This window comes from Pinus tabuliformis, chromosome 4_2, assembly GCF_031772625.1.
Source record: "Pinus tabuliformis cultivar Carrire ecotype Pingquan chromosome 4_2, CPIR1, whole genome shotgun sequence".
NCBI lineage: Eukaryota > Viridiplantae > Streptophyta > Pinopsida > Pinales > Pinaceae > Pinus > Pinus tabuliformis.
This window is the reverse complement of record NC_142304.1, coordinates 372625613-372643614: the sequence shown is the minus strand read 5'-3', so window position 1 is coordinate 372643614 and position 18002 is coordinate 372625613. Positions and strand designations below refer to the sequence as shown.

General features: G+C 32.1%; 1 protein-coding gene across 1 annotated transcript; it reads left to right on the top strand.

Annotated features, from left to right (window-relative positions):
- Positions 1–2705: 2705 nt before the first annotated feature.
- Positions 2706–3832, top strand: LOC149169484 (transcription factor MYB3-like). The gene is made up of 4 exons (XM_089425218.1): positions 2706–2814; positions 2910–3039; positions 3078–3168; positions 3389–3832. The coding sequence occupies exons 1-4, from the start codon at positions 2706–2708 to the stop codon at positions 3830–3832; spliced, it is 774 nt and encodes a 257-aa protein (XP_089281344.1).
- Positions 3833–18002: the final 14170 nt, after the last annotated feature.

Here is an 18002-nt window from a genome sequence, read left to right as displayed (position 1 = left end):
GTTCTATTTGTAGACTATAATCAACATGGATAAGTTAAAATATTAAGGAAAAAAAGGTAAATGGCCCAAGGACAATTGTTTTGAGATGGGCATATCCAGTGTACTAATAACAAAAGCCCCAAATACTATTCTGTTTGATTGGACCCCAAGGGTATATTTAGAATGCAAAAGCGGTTAAATACCAATGGCTAGGATTAAAGTTTCATTCAGGAAAGGTATTTTTCAATGCTGAAATAGTTTGTAAATATTTTTAAAAATTGGATTGGGGTGTGGTAGCAAATTCAACATTAACTGAAAAAGTATAAGGAGGCTGTAAACAATCCACCAAATGGACTATTACTGCATTAACAAACACAAGCCATTTTGTACAATCTAAAAGGGCTTAAGGGTTTGGGTTTCTTACACAAGTAAACATCAATGTAAGATTTGGTTCTCAAAGGATTATATATAATGGAATATGATAGTGACCCTTTTTCTGGCCTTCTTCGGCCACCTTTCACCCGGGAGGCTTCATGCTCGCAGACATAAAGAAGAATGTCGACTTCAAACGCTGCAACGTTGTCCTACGGCGGAACAAAATTGGACAACCCAGTTCTAGAAATAGGATCTGCCTAAGATTTCCCCAGTGGCAATCTGATCAGATTTTTTGCATAATAGGGCTAGGTACTTTATGCGCCCTCTACTTTATAACCCTTATACAATTTGCGCCCCACCCCTAAACCCTAGAAAATTTTGTTTTACCCACACTTTGTTATTTTTTTCCTGAGAATATACACATCAGTTTCTTCATATGCATACTCCGGATACAAATCCTCATGGGGTACTTTCTCCACAGTAAAATAATTAGGAAAAATATGACAAAAACGCTGATGGGCCTCTGGAGATCGTATTTGATAACCTAATAAAATTATAGTATTCACTCCAGAAAGGTCATTCATGGTGGAAATCAAAGGGTCCACATTATTCTCCACATAAACAACATCCGTGGCAACAATGAGATCAAATGGAGGCTTCAATACCTAAATCTGCTTCTCGTTGTTCCAATAGAGCTGAGAAATCTTCACTCTTCCAACGTCGGATCTCGAGAATATACACATCAGTTTCTTGGTACGCATACTCCGAATGCAAATCCTCATGGGGTATTTTCTCCACAGTGAAATAATTAGGACAAATCTGCCAAAAGGGCTAATGGGCTTCTCGAGATCGTATCTGATAACCTAATAGAATTACAGTATTCACTCTAGAAAGGGCATTCTTGGTCGAAATCAAAAGCTCCACAATGTTCTCCAAATAAACAACATCCGTGACAACAATGAAATCAAATGGAGGCTTTAGTACTTGAATCTGCTTCTCGTTGTTCCAATAGAGCTGCGAAATCTTCACTCTTCCAATGTCGGATCCCGGTTTTCCGGCTGAGGCGAGGGAGGTCACGTAGTGTTTTTCTTCACGTTGCCTTTGAGGGTGAGCAGAATGGGGGCGATGTCGGTCAAGACCACGTCGAGGCCGAGTAGGGCTAGGCCAATTCCTGCGACGCCACAGCCAGTCCTGAGTTCGATTCCGCGTTTGTTCTTGAGAGCACTAACCTGAAATTTGAACAGAAGAACTATGAGCACTTGAGCGAACGATTTCTGAACAGTGAAACGAGGCTGTAAACAGGATATATTGAATAACCAATGGCTGGGTCGTGCACAACAGATTGCATAGTAGAAATGAAACACATCATTGCAGCAGTTAGTGGAAGAGCATGAAAAAATTATTGCAGCAGAGCGTGGAAGAGAATGAGAACAACAAAGAGCGGAAACAAGAGGAACAAAAATGGTCATGGAAGAAAATAGGAAGAGCAGAGAGCTGAAGAGGAGAAACAGAAATGGAGTTGCACAACAAATGTCAACCATATGGCACTTGAAGGGGCATGCCAGCTGTCAAGCAGAGAAACAAAGTGTAGACAAAAAGCTCACTCAAAGGAAGGCCTATCGGCCTAATTAAGTCACATAAACTATTCATTAAACACCCCTAACTTATTAACTCCAAATTAAACAAAGACATCTAAAATGAACCACATTTGGACTATAAAATGTAAAATAAATTTAAAAAATTACCACATTTGGAACATATATTAATACAATGTGAAATCTATGGCAGAGATCCCTTGCAGATGAACGGTATTAAGTATTCACAAGAAACTCCCAGTCTAATGATATTGCACAGTGCCCTTTGTGCAGTATCGTCGTACTCCTTAGCGGCATTAACGGGAATGTCTAGGATCGTCGCACTGACTCACTCGCGTTTGCACCTAGCCTATTAAATCGGGAATGTCTAGGATCGTCGCACTGACTCACTCACGTTTGCACCTAGCCTATTAAATGTGATTGACAAAAAGGATTTTCGTAATGAGGTACCAACGAATGATTTTATCTCATCCACATAAAATCTACATTGTGGTAGATTTTCGAAACTATAGAATACATTCCGGGCACATGGTCCGGATTACTACTTACCAATCTACCGCATTTTTAACAAGGTAGAAGCCACATGATGCTCTATATAATCAAGCCCCAGCCAAATAGACAACCAAGTTAGTTTTTCTTATCTGTTGCCAGCTAAAAAGATTCTCAGTTGTGGTGTTACGATAGAGCTGAGGAGATTATTAGCTGTGTACTTACAGAAGAAGAGTATCCAGGATGGTTAGATGTGATTGCTGCTCAATGGAAGGCCTCAAGCGGGGGACCTGGATCGCCGAGGAGGACATTATTCTGTCTCGATACATTGGGGTTCTTGGAGATGGCGGATGGAGAAAACTCCCTCAGAAAGCAGGTGAATCTCAACATTAAGTTTATAATACTAGTGTAATAATGTATTCTTAGATATGAAGTGATGGGCTAAATAAGGGGAGAGAATTTCCTTTGCAGGCCTTAAGCGATGTGGAAAGAGCTGTCGATTACTTTGGCGGAACTATCTTTGTCCTGACATTAGACACGGAAATATTTCATCCGCTGAGGAGGAGCTCATTATTTTGATGCATCGGCTTCTTGGTAATAGGTATGTTTCGTGGCCATTCTTTCTTATTTTGGTTGCAGATTCCGGTATCCAACGATTATGGAGAAGATTCAAGTGTTTGGATGCCAGAAATTGCAATCCAAATTAGCTCAAGCTCAGGGTTGGGGAATTGTAAAATCACAACTACAAACTCAACCTTCTCTTGGAATTTATAAACTGAATCTACAATTGATCGAGTTAAGAATATCCTTTTAGCCACTGAATTTCATTGATTCTTCTCGTCAATAAACTTTCTAAATATAGGAAAAATAATTGAGAATTTGAAATATTAGCAAAATGATTGTGAATTTGAAATATTGACAAACAGTGACGTACGTTACCATGTATGCAGGTGGTCGCTGATAGCAGGGGACTGCCTGGGCGGACAGACAACGAAATCAAGAACTACTGGAACACTCACTTGAGCAAGAAGCTGTCAGTCAACCAATCTCAAGCTAAAACCAGGCAAAATCTCAAAACAAGGTCAAAATCTCCTTCTATCCTACGAAATCAGGTGTTTGAAACCACCCGCACCAGAATAACAACTGAGGTGAAACTGTCACAAATGGCAAGCCCAGAAGGACGGAGTAGTTTTGGATGCAGTAATGGTAAAAGTTTCGATCACGCATTCAAACCGTGCGGTACTAGAGAAATTATGAGTGCTTCCAAGTCAGGATGCAACTTACTTTCGATCGATTCAATCAGTACAGAAGATAATGTAGCTGTTGCGAATTGTGATGTTAATGTTGGTGAAACAGAATTTAGAAACTTTACCTGTTCCACTTTAGCGGATTAGCGACCCCCAAATGGCAAACATTTAGCGGGAGATGCAGATGTAGTAGGCGAGAGTTTATGTTATCTGAAGGAGCTATCGCCTCCCCACTGGAATCTGTTCTCTTCTCCATCCAGTCCGTGCACAGCCGTTGAATTGGATGAGTATGAAGGTATGTGTTCTGACGACAGCTTTAAATTCGCCGAGGTGCAAGGAAATGAAGAAATCTACGATATCATCCATTATATATATAATCGAGTTAATGTTTTCATGAACTGGATTGTTGTATATAATCGTGTTAGTGAACATGAAGTTACGCTTTTATGTAATGGTTCAAATTATTTGGAATAATTATTAGTATCTAGGTAAAATTGCGGTGTTGGAGTTTTGTGGAGAGATTTTTTACTAATAATTTTAAATAAAATTATTTAAAATTGATGGATCAATAGTTTATTATAATTTAAATTGAGCTTGTAATTTGACTTAAGTTAAGATATAATATACAAATTATTTTAAGTGAATCTATACTACATATTTACACTTTCCATTGGTTTGGATTAATGAACTGGATTATATATAATCGAGTTAATATTTACTGATTTATGTATAATCGTTTTAATATTTTCAGGAAGTAAGTGAACCTTGAATAAGTATGTTCATCTCGAAATGAAGTTACGCTCTTCTGTAATGGTTGAACCTTGATCCTATCCCAATGGTAATCATAGGTCAAACTTCCCAGGTTTTATCAATGATTACATTTCTATTTTCGACCTCGCCGGCAAGGCCAGAAGACCTTTAAAATTGGAATGGGATGGCTAGTTATTCAATTATGTTCTTGGAATAATATAATAAATGTTGCTGGAATAATATAATAAATGGCAGAATTATTTGTACCATCCTATGTTATTAGAGTCGTAGAACTGTATGGTTTCAATAGTATAATTGTATGGTAGATCAATTTGACATTGAAAGGCTTGTTCAATGTATGTTCTTGGAATAATATAATAAATGGTGGAATTATTTGTACCATCCTATGTCATTGGATAGAATCGTATGGTTTCAATAGTATAATTGTATGGTATATCAATTTGACATGGTAATTTGGAAAAGAAGGGTTTACACTTTAAAGGATGTAGCTTTCACTCAAACTTTTTAATTTCATAACCTTGAACCTATCATAATCAATGTTCATATGATCTCGTTATTAAATATACAATGGTAGAGATTTATTATTTATTATTTTAATTTTTTTAACTATGAGGTAATTTTATTCATTTCGTCGTGTAATTTTACAATTTAACATCAAAAAAATCTATAAAAAAATAATATAAAACCAATACAAAGTTATAGAGCATCTATTATACGTTTTTCTTATCACTTCATTTTGATGTTAATTTATTGTATAAGTTTATTTTTAATTTTTTGTATGTTTAATTTTGTCAATTTTTGTTTTTTCATTTATATGGTTATAAAAAGAATATTTACTGGTTTTCTCTATTTTTTTATTATTATTATTGGTGATTTTTTTTTATCAGTGAAATAACAAATCGAAAATTTCATATTTTACATATTTTAAAATTAAATTTGCCAAAACTAATATATAATCGTTAAAAGACAATTTTAATGTAAAAAATATTTTTAATAATAATTTTTTTAAAATAATTATTAGGCATCTGAATTAGGGATGGTTTTGAAAATGAAGTCTTATTATGTGTGAGGAAGTATTTGGTTAAGTCCCCTTCACTCACCTTGTGAAAAGAGGCATACTTAAGCATTTAGATGCTATAGAGATAGCTATTAAAATCAATTTTTGTTAGGAGTATGAGACTAACTTAGTTATTAATTCATGTAGAAAAATAAATAAAATAAATAAATAATTATTCATATTACTTAATGTCAAATTTTTGTATGTTTAAATGTTTCCTATTTTCTAAAACTGTTAGATTTAATAATTGAAACAAAGGAAATTTTCATCCATCGCTAAGGTTCAATTTCCATTTAAACTGAACCTGAACTACTAGAGCACTTTGAGGTAGTGATCTAGTAACCTATACATATATAAATGGATAGTCTGTTGTCAATTCCACAAGTTGCCAAAAATAATAAAAAATATTATCCTAGTAGATTATAGAAAAAGTTGACAAGTGATTTTTATTCACTCACATGTCATTCAATGTTCAATATACATTTTTCATTAAAAAAAAATGAAATAATTAGAAACAATCAACAAGTAATGTAGATGTCCCTAGTCTTCTTCTCCTATTTTTTTAAATTATATAAAAAGATTCGATAACAAATTTAATATTTAACAAATTTAATATTTAATTAGGATTCTATAGGGCTTTCTATTTCCAACATTTTTTGCTCGTATTTATTTAAAGTGAAAATTAGGAATAACTTTGTCAGGTTGCTCGTATTTATTTAAAGTGAAAATTAGAAATAACTTTGATAAATGACAATGTAATGCATAAATTATTTTTTTAATTTTTGGTTGTGTAAATTTTATGCCATTCATTTTATTTAAGGAAAATAAAAGTTTTAGAATAAATATTTAGAAATATAATATAAAATCAAATTTGTTAAAGTAAGATGTTAATGGACAAAAGATTTAATGAAAAATTCACTTATGTCAATCTCACCATATGGGATGATAAAGATGAAGAGGTTTCACTCACTAAAATTTATATGTATAGAATATTGATCAAGCCTTATTGAGGACAGTTAAAATGAGATTAAGTGCTTAAATAAAATTTTGAAAATATATCTATCAAAGTTTTATGAAATCCTTAATTTGTCTCTTCTCGAGCTATATAAGGGTGTATTATAGAAAAAGTTGTTATACTTGGAAACAACATTTTGATGTGTCTGGTGTGTCTTAGTGTCAAATTACAAAATTGTAGTTAGTATTTTTCATCGTTTGGATTGCAAGGCAACAACCTTTCAGAAAATGATTGCGTGGATACCCTATCTAATTATAAAGCGTTAGCCAAATCTCGCAACACATTGATTGTGGGTTGTAGGTGTATTTACAATGCAGTCATGTACACATGGTGGGAGAATTACCACTTCAATCCTCCCTATGTTGTTGGAAATGAGGGCACAAAGGAGGGTATCAACTAAAGAAATATGTATCCCTGATGTCTGCAATCACTGCATTAAAGCAGCATGCTACATAGTGTCCACGTCAAGTGATTTTGCACTCTGCAATGTCCCACAAGGTATCCTTATTCATTACTGATGTTGTTTTGAAAACATCTCAGGAATGTATACAAGATCTCATAGAGTTTTATTTCTGGCTTATTTTACAGCTACTAACCTTTTATGTTGAGCTTTCTAAAAAATGTGAATATGATGCAAATGGTTGAGGCTTATTGTTTTCCCTATAAAAATACCATGTATCCAAAACTTTAATGTTTTGAATATGGCACGTTGGTCCTCTCTAACTATAGCTTCTTCAAACTCTTAGCAATTTCATCATGGGATAGGCTTTTCTCTTTCTTCTCCCTTACCATGCAAAGGATCCATTCCATTGTTGACTGTAGAATTAGCCAGTCGAGCCTCTCCGCACACTGGAGTGTTGTCGCTGGGAAGGGAAAAGGAGAAGAAGATGAACTCAAGGAATTCATCATGGATGGAGGTGGTTTCTTCATCTAATTCGTGTGTAAGATCATCCTCTTTGAATACTCTGTGTTCTATCAACAATCTTCTCTAATAATTTTCAGGGTTTTAGATGCCAATGCAAGATTATTTCCCTGTTGTTGTCACTCACCATTGAATTTACATCTACTGCAAGCTCTGATCACGTGTTGCTAGTGTTAACAAGCCAGTAGTATAGTCTCACAAAGTGAAGCTCAAGGGATACGTTTTTCATTGGTCAGTAGGAGTTTAGTGAATATCTTTTATTCATTCATTAATTTTATGCCATAGTGGGATCAAAATTGTTGTATGTCATGTTATTTTTTTAGTTGTTAGATAAGTGAAAGTGTAGAACCTACACTTGAATAGAATAACATAGTTTAAATTAGTGGTTGTCGACGTTCTTTAGTGTTGAGAGAACATATCACTAATATAATTACATGAGTTTGTTATATATTGATGGGTCCTGTTGTGATTCAATATTCAAGAGCATCAGTTACATGTTATTTTATGACCTCCTTATATGTTAGACAAGTCAATAGCGTAATTGAGTGTCGAATACACTCATTACCTAGACAAATCACCTATATAACTTTCAAAATTGTAGTTTGATGCATTTTAACATATGGTAGCTAGTCCATAAAGCGGTTCATTATCAATATTTTCCTTCAAGATGTCATGAAGCATTGATTCTACAAAGTTCATCAAAGATGGTTAGAAGTTGTTATGTTTGAGTACCTTGAAGAACAATACTTTGAAGTAGTGATCACACATAAGTTGGTTACCGATTGTAAATTGCATTTATTTTACACTTAAAAAAATATCCTTCTACATTTTAGAAATATTAACATGTGATTTGTATTCACAGCATGTGACTCAATATTCAATATATATTTCATCAAAAAATTAAAAACAATTTACCCATAATGTAATTGTGCCCTTTTTTTATAAAAAAAATGACGACAAACTAATATTTAGGTAGCATTTTATACACTTTTTATTTCAAAAAAAATAGTTTCCACTTGTTTATTTAAAATGAAAAAATACAAATAGTTTATTTAAAATGAAAAAATACAAATAACTCTAAAAGAAAACATGAAATGTGCACTACTTTTTAAAATTGTCCGGTTGTGTATTTTCTTATAATATTGATTTTCTCAAAAAAAAAAAAAAATTAAAACAAAATTTTAGAGATATAATATAAAATCAAATTGATGAAAATAATGTGCTATCCGATGGAAAATTTAATGGAAAGTCCACTCACACGAACCTCATTAGATGGGATGGTAAAGATAAAGAGGTTTGACACACTAAAATTTGTATCTATATAATATTGACGAAACCGTATTGAAGACTAACTTAAAATTGAGAGTGAGTGCTTAAATAATAATTTTCAAAATATCTCTATCAAGGTTTTATCAAATCCTAAATTAATTTGTTCTCGAGATAAAATAAATGTCTTGATCTAGACAATACATATATTGAGGTACGATAGCAAAAGTCGTTATCTACATATTTCTATAGTTAAAACATAGTTAAAAGTTAATAAATTTTAACACTAAATTAAAAAAAAAATACAATAAAAAATACAATAGCTAACTCACTTAGTTATTCCTAAAAAAAACATTAATCTAATATTAATTTATATTTATTCAACAAAATGTTAGTATCATATTATTCTATATTTTAATATAGATTTTATATTGTTAAAAAAAAAAAAAAAAATGGTGGGTAAGAATCCACAGCTGTTAATTATACATATTTTAATATGCATTTTACATTTTTAAAATAAAAAAATGAAATAATTATAATTTTATTTTAAATCATTGTTGTTATTTAATATAAAAATATATGATATATGAGTTAAATATATATATCAATTTTAAAAGACATGTAACAAGACTTTTAACTATGGAACTTCACCCGAATTTTATAATGGATATTGTTAGCATGTAAATAGTCTTTGTTACAATACCATGGGTAAATACCATGATATATTAGTACTACATGCTCAAAAAAATATAACTAGTTTCATAGTGAATATACACACACAATCAAACTTAATTTTATAACATTTTTTTAATTAAATTGAAAAACAAAAAATCTATAGCTATGATTGACATAAATATCAACCCTTTATCTATTAATATTTTATAATTAAATTCTGAAAGCCATATTCCAAAATGAACACAACTATGGTGCAATAATATATGATAATTTACATGGATAAAGATGAAGTGCTTGAGAAAGTTACAAAGAAAACTAGATAAAGACAAACAAAACTAATTCAACACTAGAAATAAAATGTATACCATTCAATTACCTAATGTGGTTTATCTAACTAGAGAACACGAGGAAGATATTAGTAATTTTTAATTAGACTTTTGCATGCATGTCATGATCATATATTTGATTTATATTTTGGTTTGTGATATTATGTTTTACTTTTAACACATGTAGACAAAAAATTGATTATGGTATGTACAGCTAGAATCTCATCAATATGTCCTCTCCCAAGTTTCAAGAATAATTGGGAGTGTTAATAATTTTCAAAGGGATGAAACATTTCTTTAAAATTTGGTTGCAAGTATAAGAGAGGAATTTAGTTATGAAATATTTAGTTGGAATCTTATATAACATTTTAGTAACATAATTAAGTTATCTTTTAATAAAATTCAATGTTCAATTTCTATATAGATTAGTAAAAAATAAAAATTGAAACAAACAAAAAAAACATATTAGTATTCCCAAATACTGAACATGACAAAACACTTGAAAGTGCATCAAAATATTTCTCTTCACTCAAAACATAAGGAGAAATCAAAATCTTTACTAGCCATAGGGAGATTACAATTTGTTTTGCTACCAGGGACTTCAATATATCAAATTATAATAAGGTTGTCAAAATTGCTTCACATTTAAAGAAACAATTACTTCTAATAAAGCACTAAATTCATGATTAGTAGCAATGAAATCGATGAATTTTCTTATTGGGATATCATTTTGCAAGTATCACTACTAGATAAACTTCTAGAAAGATTAGAAAGAAGTTGGTAGAGTCACTACATAAAAATCATTTTATCTAATGGTTTTTATCTAGAAGCAGGTAGTGGAACATTATAACAATGTTATGGATGTGAGTATGGGTGGAAATGTGCCACCCAACAGTTAGTAGTGATTCAACCACGAAGAGAGGCCCAATTATACTCTTTCCTATTTTGGATAGCAAAAAAGATCGGCCGAATTATATCGCTCAAAAACCAACTTTGATGGGATTTAATGACGAGAAGTGATGTGTAGTAAGATAAAAAAGATAACCCAAAAAAATCTTATGAACTGCAAATTGGAGGAGCTATAATTCAATAAATAGGATTAGTGCATATTCACTCAAGCATAATTCAACCACTACTTTATAAAGAATTAAATAAAGTAAAAAAATTGCAATTTGGAAAGCAACATTACTCTAAATCCATTTGAAGGAATTTTTTCCTGAAGCACGGGAAGTCCACGCAGGATAAAACACACTGCAACGAATGGTGAACAAGATGTGTGATGGATCGTCTCATATTTGCATTAGAGATACGCAGAGGTGCAATGGAGATATGAAGGGTCGCAATGGAAACAAAAAAAATGTAGTTGCCAAGAAGTTATTTACAAACCCTTGACTTGTTTGCTAGTTCATCCCGAGAACGTTAGTTGTTTATCTTTGACTATTACGCATAGGTCAATGCTTTTGATAGAATTTTTTTAAGGAGATTTTAGGAAATTAAGTTATTGGTGCTTTTACTCACAAGTTGCTGGAAAAGCTATTAGGACTATTGATAATAAAGTTTTTTATCCTTCTAAAGGAAGGGAAGATGTTAGAAGGGAAGATGTTAGAGAGGTAACTGTAATGGGTTGTAATGGTATTCAGAATTGTAATGGAGGATGAAGTTTTTTATCCTTCTAAAGGAAGGGAAGATGTTAGAGAGGTAATTGTAATGGGTTGTAACGGAGGATAAGATAATGACGGGAAAGAGAGAATATCTCTACATGAAAACAAATTTATTGTTTTATAATTAAGATCTTGTGTAGATGGTTAAAATTTCAATTGGTTGGTTTCTCCAAAATATTGATTTTGTGTTTTTTCTTTATGTAATAAATTTCCACTGGATAATTTTGAAATGTGTCTTTAAATTATTGTGTAATAAATATTATTTGAATTTCTTTAATAAATTTTATCTACATTATGTTAAATATGAGAATTTTTATTGTGTGTTTGATTATATATGCATTGCACTTTGAATCTTGATAATCAAAACAACTAACCTAAGTTGGAGCACCTATGTCTCCCATTCTCTTGAAAAACCTTTATGGTTTCTTGCAATTCCATCATGATTCCTTGGGTGACACCTCAACTGCTACCATAAGTTGAATATTTCAATGTCGGAGGGGGTTTTGTTCACCCATTCCCAAACGTTGTGTCACTCCTGTGTGAGACAACAATTGGTATAATCCCCTTTCAAAATAATATGGGATAATAGGATGACCCCTAACTTGAAGTTTAGTACTTAAATTTTTTACCTAATATATGTTTAGGAATCCATTCTTCCCTCCACCTTTTTTTCCATCTCTTCAACAAGGATAGTCCATCGAGGACACCTATTTTTCTTCAATGGAAAATAAAATTGATACTCTACTCAAGATTGAAGAAGAAAGAGTCAAAGCCATAATAAGACTCATGGGAATCAATAAGTGGTGAATAAATTATTTGAAAAACAAAAGGCTAATGTCATAGAGTTCATCCTATAGGAATTAGTCCTCAAATGGGGGAAAGCCAACAAAGTGAAGGTAATTAATTGAAAATTCTAGTGTATGTACTTGGGCCCTTTCCAAATCTCTTAAAGAATGGGACATGGGATGTACGACATAAAAATACTTAAATGGAACTCATATTCCATCACCATCAATAGGACATTTCTAAAGAAATACTTTTCCTAGGCAAGAAGCAAATTTCATATTTATATTGTAGCATAATTTTCTATAATTTTTTCTTCTACTTGTTTTCTTAATTTTGTTTTGTTAATTTCATTTTTCCCTACAAATATGCACCTTCATTATTCACATTTTGGTATTTTACATATATATATATATATATATATGTGTGTGTGTGTGTGTGTAATTATTTGAGCCTAGTATGCCAGTACTTGATTATATTGCTACATGGTTTTGTAAAGGAATTCATAAGAGTGTTGAATTCGTAGAATCCTGAAATTATGCTATGACATCTTAGGTCATGGTGGTGTGAAATAAATATGTGTTACTGATTAAGAAATAAAAAAGGACCTTGTTATGTTTTTCTAATAGAATTAATGAGTGACTCTTTTTTTTAGTTTGTTATGATCTTGAATGTAGCATTCATGTATCAATTTGAAAAAGTATTCAAAGATTCTTCATATTTATTCTTATACACAAAAGTCATCTTGGCATATCTAAGAGGGCGCATTAGTAGACCTTGTATATATAATAGAATTCTCATTTAACATAAATCATCCTTTTGTATTTTAAATTCTAGCAACAACTATGAGTTTCATTTAAAAGAAACTAGTACGTTTTTCCAAAATTTTGCACAAAGAATATAAAGGGTAAAAAATAAAGAGGGAGGGTTGTAGAAACTAAGACCTCAATGGAATGTAGATATTGATTTTTAGAATATGGATTCCAGCTAGTATAAAATAAAGGTTTATGATATTAGGATGACTCCATCATGGTTATGGACTCTCGTGGGTAATGGAAAAATCCCAAGAGATCAAAAATATCTGGCAAGGGAAAAAAAAATCCCACCCTAGGGTTTTTGTTATGTCATTTATGCGTAAGAACACTAATTCAAGGAGAAAATTCTAAACTCACAAGAGAAAAACCTAATGGAATGCTCTTCGAAACATCTAAACATATGATTAGATCAAGGGGAAAATTTTGGGCCATTGCAATGCTTCAAACCTTCTTCTTCCAATGATAGAAACATAAAACTTTATATAATACAAATTTTCATGATAATATGTCCAATACATAGAGATTTATGGGATCTATCTAGCAAGCCACCAAATGTTGAACATTCAATAGACCTAAGACAATTATGCAACATATTCATTTTAATGGGTACCTACCTTTAAATGTTTCATATTTTGTTTGATTTCAAACTGAATTTAGAGTTCCCATATCTTCATTTTTAACATGTAACCATGTTCCCCCTGATGGAATTATTCAAAAAAAAATATTTCTTTCCAGGAACTCTAATGTATAATCAAGATCAATTGTCAATTGTGTCGTGTTGTGATTTCATATTTGACCAACTTTCAATCTATCATCCTAATCACTATTCTATATTCTTAGACTTTTCCTTAGTATTTCTCGAGGCATTTACTAATTGCTTCTCGGATTCACTATTGATCATTGACGTGTAGGGTTAATGGATTTTCCCCTATCAGAACCCTACTTAAGTGCATTAGGCATTTCAATGATCCTTTTGTCAAAATTTCTGCAATTTTTCAACATAGATGGCCAACAAATATTTTTTTATCACATCTTCCTTTACTACCCTAAATGTTTATCATCTATTGTTGCCATCTATAAATTCCCACTAGCCATGTCTATGGTTCTTGGATACATTTATCATAAAATTTCACCCCAGAAATATCATTTACCCATTGACAATTCATTTATCCAAGTCTACACTAACTACTCACAACTATGACTTGCAATGTTTACATTTGCAATCAATCCTTTACCTCTCCAAACTAGTTATTCCATAATGTTATTTACTTGATGATTTTCCACTTTTCTACATGTATGATGTATAGAGTTATTATTATTCAGTGATCTACTACTTATGAGGTTAATTATAACTAATGTGTAATGTCAAATTCAATGCTAATCATCCAAATGTATAGCTAGAAATTCTTTGACTATTAGAGTTTCCTTGGAAACACTCCACTCTTCCATATCCAATATCTTGATACTTGATGCAATGTTCTGTTAATGAATGTTGTCCATACATGGACTACTATTGTCCTCTATGAAATGAACATCTTTTGTATCCTCTTTGTTTACCAAATCAAATCTTTTATTTAGCAACATCTACATGCATGACTAAGTACTATATTGTGATATAAACTTCTCGATGAGAAATAATGGCTTTTATTTCCTGTGATGGTTCTATTGCCTTAGTCCATAGATGCATGTCCTTATGATGTCCCACTTTGTTGAAATCCTTATTCCCATTAATTTTAAATAATATGAAACCCACATCCCTTTCTCAATCTTAGGTGGCATGTCTCAATTATGTATCCATAGATAAGTATCTCCTTAATTCCTCATTATACAAGTAAGAGATGTGGGCTTTGTATTGATCAAGTTCCCATAAGGTTTGGAAACATGAAAAAAATTGGAAATAACTTAGTTAGCATTAATTTAGGCCATATCCCATGCATGACGTATTCCCCTTGAATATTTAATGAACTCAAAAACACCTAAGGGGCTAGGGTAATTATGCTAAAAATATGTAAGGACAAAAATATTCACATTATCAAATCCTTCTAGTTAGCCCGATGTAACATTTGAATAACTAAGAGGTGTCAAGGGAGTAATGTTCATCCAAGGTGAAAGTTTCAATGAAAGATAGGATATGAGCTTCAAATTATGTTGTGATCTATAAGCTAGATCTCTAGCTTATAAATTTTCCATTATATTGTGTAGTATCTCATTCCTTTCCCCCTTGAGTGTTTGATTAGATTTATGAATATTCCAGATATTTCCATGTTTGTTAAATATGCACCCCACCCCCCTCTCCCCCCCCCCCCGACACAAAAAACAAAAAACAAAAAAAAACAAAACCACTATAGGAAGGCTACACCCAACCCAAATATTCTCTTTGGTAAGCCCAAGAATAAGCTCAAGTGGTGTTGATGGTGCTAGAACAATATTTGAAGAAATGGGAAGATCTAAAATGCCTATTATGCTCCTATAAATTTGTGAACATGTTTTGGTAGATTTTCACCTTGACATAGACTAAAGGGTCCACCTTGTTAATTATAAGGGAAGGAAATGAGGGATTTTGTGCCCTAGAAATTAAGTCGAAAACCATTTTTTAGAGAGAATTTAGCTTATTATGAGTTCAACACATCTTTCATAGGGAAAATGATAGGCACCTAGGTCTAAAACATATTTCCTATTAGTGCATTTTACCTAAATAATTTCCAAGAGCTAACCATAGAAGAGAGGAAATCCATGCTCACAAGTTCTAAAGAATTTTTTTAGAAATCATTAATTTAATCAATTTTTCATTAGGTGTAGCTTGAGCCAATTGCGTAACCTTCTTTCAAATGTTGGAAAATTCCTTGGAAATGTTAAAACCTTATGATTTCTATTGATATGGTCTAAATCAAAAGTCACTTAAATGGCACGCCAAATAAGCAAAGAAAGTGGGCATAAGGAATCTTAAGTAGAAAACTGAATATGGGAAAGAAAAGGAGAGGGAAAATATGGTGATGAAAGAGTGGGGGTGTAGTTGGTGATACCTAGACCAACTATTACAGATTTGAATGATGGAGATGTTTCAACAAGTCAATGGATTGATAATTAGATTTTATAACTTCAAGCATGGAAATTTCCTACATGCAGAATTTGAATCCTTAGGTAACAGTGGAACCCTTTGATAAGAAAGTGGTGGAATTAATTGGGCCAATCAAACCTACGATGAAGAGAATTTATGCATTATATATAATAAGCGCAACAATATACTTGACTAGATGGGTACAAATTGCACCGAAAGAAGATTATAGTCCAAAAACTACAAAAAAAAAGTTTTTCTTCTAGCATGTGGTCACTCAACTTGGCTATCCGAGGATACTAATAAAAAACCAATGAACTCACTTACGTAACAAGACCATTAAAGCAATGAAAGCAGAGCCCTAGGTTTACCACAAGAAGCGTACACAATATCATTTCTAGGATAATGACATTATAGAGGCTTGAATAAAGTCATGTTGAATGATTTGACAAATATCTATAATGTGAATAGGGATGATTGGGATATAAGGATTCCTACAATATTATGGAAATACACTAAAAAATTATATAAGCTAACTATGAAGACCCCATTTCCTCTGGTATATGGACATGAAGTAGTTATTTCAATGGAGTTCATAGTACCTAGCCTTCGAATTACTGTGATGACATAGTTGATGGATTTTCTCATGGTGAAGGAAAGAATGATTGAGTTTCTATAATTAGAAGAGGATTGATTCATGGTGGGTTTTAAGCAAAATGTACAAAAATCTCATGAAAAAGCATGGAATGATCACCATATAAAGTCGAAGCAGTTTTGGCCTTGCAATTTAGTTCTACTATATGAAAATAAGTTTCTAAAGCACCCTAGAAAATTTCAAATGCATTAGCTAGTACCATCTGTTATTAAGTATTTCAAAGAGGTAGGAGATGTCCAACTAGAAAAGGTAAATATTGAAACTATGTTGGGACTCGTTAATGGATGTAAACTAAATTGTACCAAGACAGTTAGCCTACCCTTCATAATTGATTTGTGGTTTCTAAACAAAATAAATTTATTTTAGTTGTTTATAGGTATGTCTATAGGAATCATGATTGTCCATGCAAGAGATGATGTTTAACACACTTAGGTGTTAATGTTATGATAGCGTTGACACTTGGTGCATGTGTAAATATTTCTTAGTTGGACAGATAGTGGTGGAAGTCTCCTAGAAATGGTAATACAACTGGTAATTGTTAGGCACTGTAACAGGAGCTAAAAAAGGGGTCTAAAATGGAACAAAAAAACACATGCCACCTCTATGGAGTGGACACAGTGGAGCTTCGTTAAGATCATATTTAGGAATATTAAAATCCAAATTTGATCAAGATCAATGGAAGTGACTAAGAAGTTTCTAACACGAATCTCAGAAAGTTCAAGTCCACAAAAATTGTCTTAAGTTCCTCAATAACCTTCCCAACTTAGACAATTCGAATGTGGAAAAATGATTTTGCAATTATTTCTATCATGGATAAAATATTTTGAAATCATTATTCTTAGAGTAGTGTACACATTAATTAAAATATCCATAGTATTTCCCCAATTTATCCTTAGTCATTTTGATCTTTTGTATTCTGTGAGCCAAGAATAGTAGTGTACCATAGTATTGAGTGAGTTATAGAACCAATAGACTAGTTGTAATTTTTTAACGAATAGATCAATTGTAAGGGCCTTGACCAGAATCTATGTGGTAATATGGATTTGTCATTAAGCCTTAAGAAAGTCAGGACAATGGGTGTTGGTCTTGTGTCACCTACATAAATAGCTGTAAAGCCCAAATCCCAAAAACCCAAAAAAGAAAAATATTGGCTATCGGTAGCCCCTATTCTACCTATATCCATATAGAAAGGAGATATGTTGGGGATGGTGGATAAATTGAAGTAAAATGACAACAATTCCAAGGACTTGATGAAGTTTGTATAAATTTTAGAAGACAAATATGCCAGGAGGATTGAAAAAATAGGCTAATCAATT

What these genes read in the sequence shown, in the direction of transcription:
- LOC149169484 (XM_089425218.1), top strand. Translation starts at nt 2,706, where the DNA reads ATGGAAGGCCTCAAGCGGGGGACCTGGATCGCCGAGGAGGACATTATT. An exon ending in AAAACTCCCTCAGAAAGCAG is followed by an intron (nt 2,815 to 2,909) that starts GTGAATCTCAAC and finishes TTTCCTTTGCAG; the next exon opens with GCCTTAAGCGATGTGGAAAG. An exon ending in AAGCTCAGGGTTGGGGAATT is followed by an intron (nt 3,169 to 3,388) that starts GTAAAATCACAA and finishes CCATGTATGCAG; the next exon opens with GTGGTCGCTGATAGCAGGGG.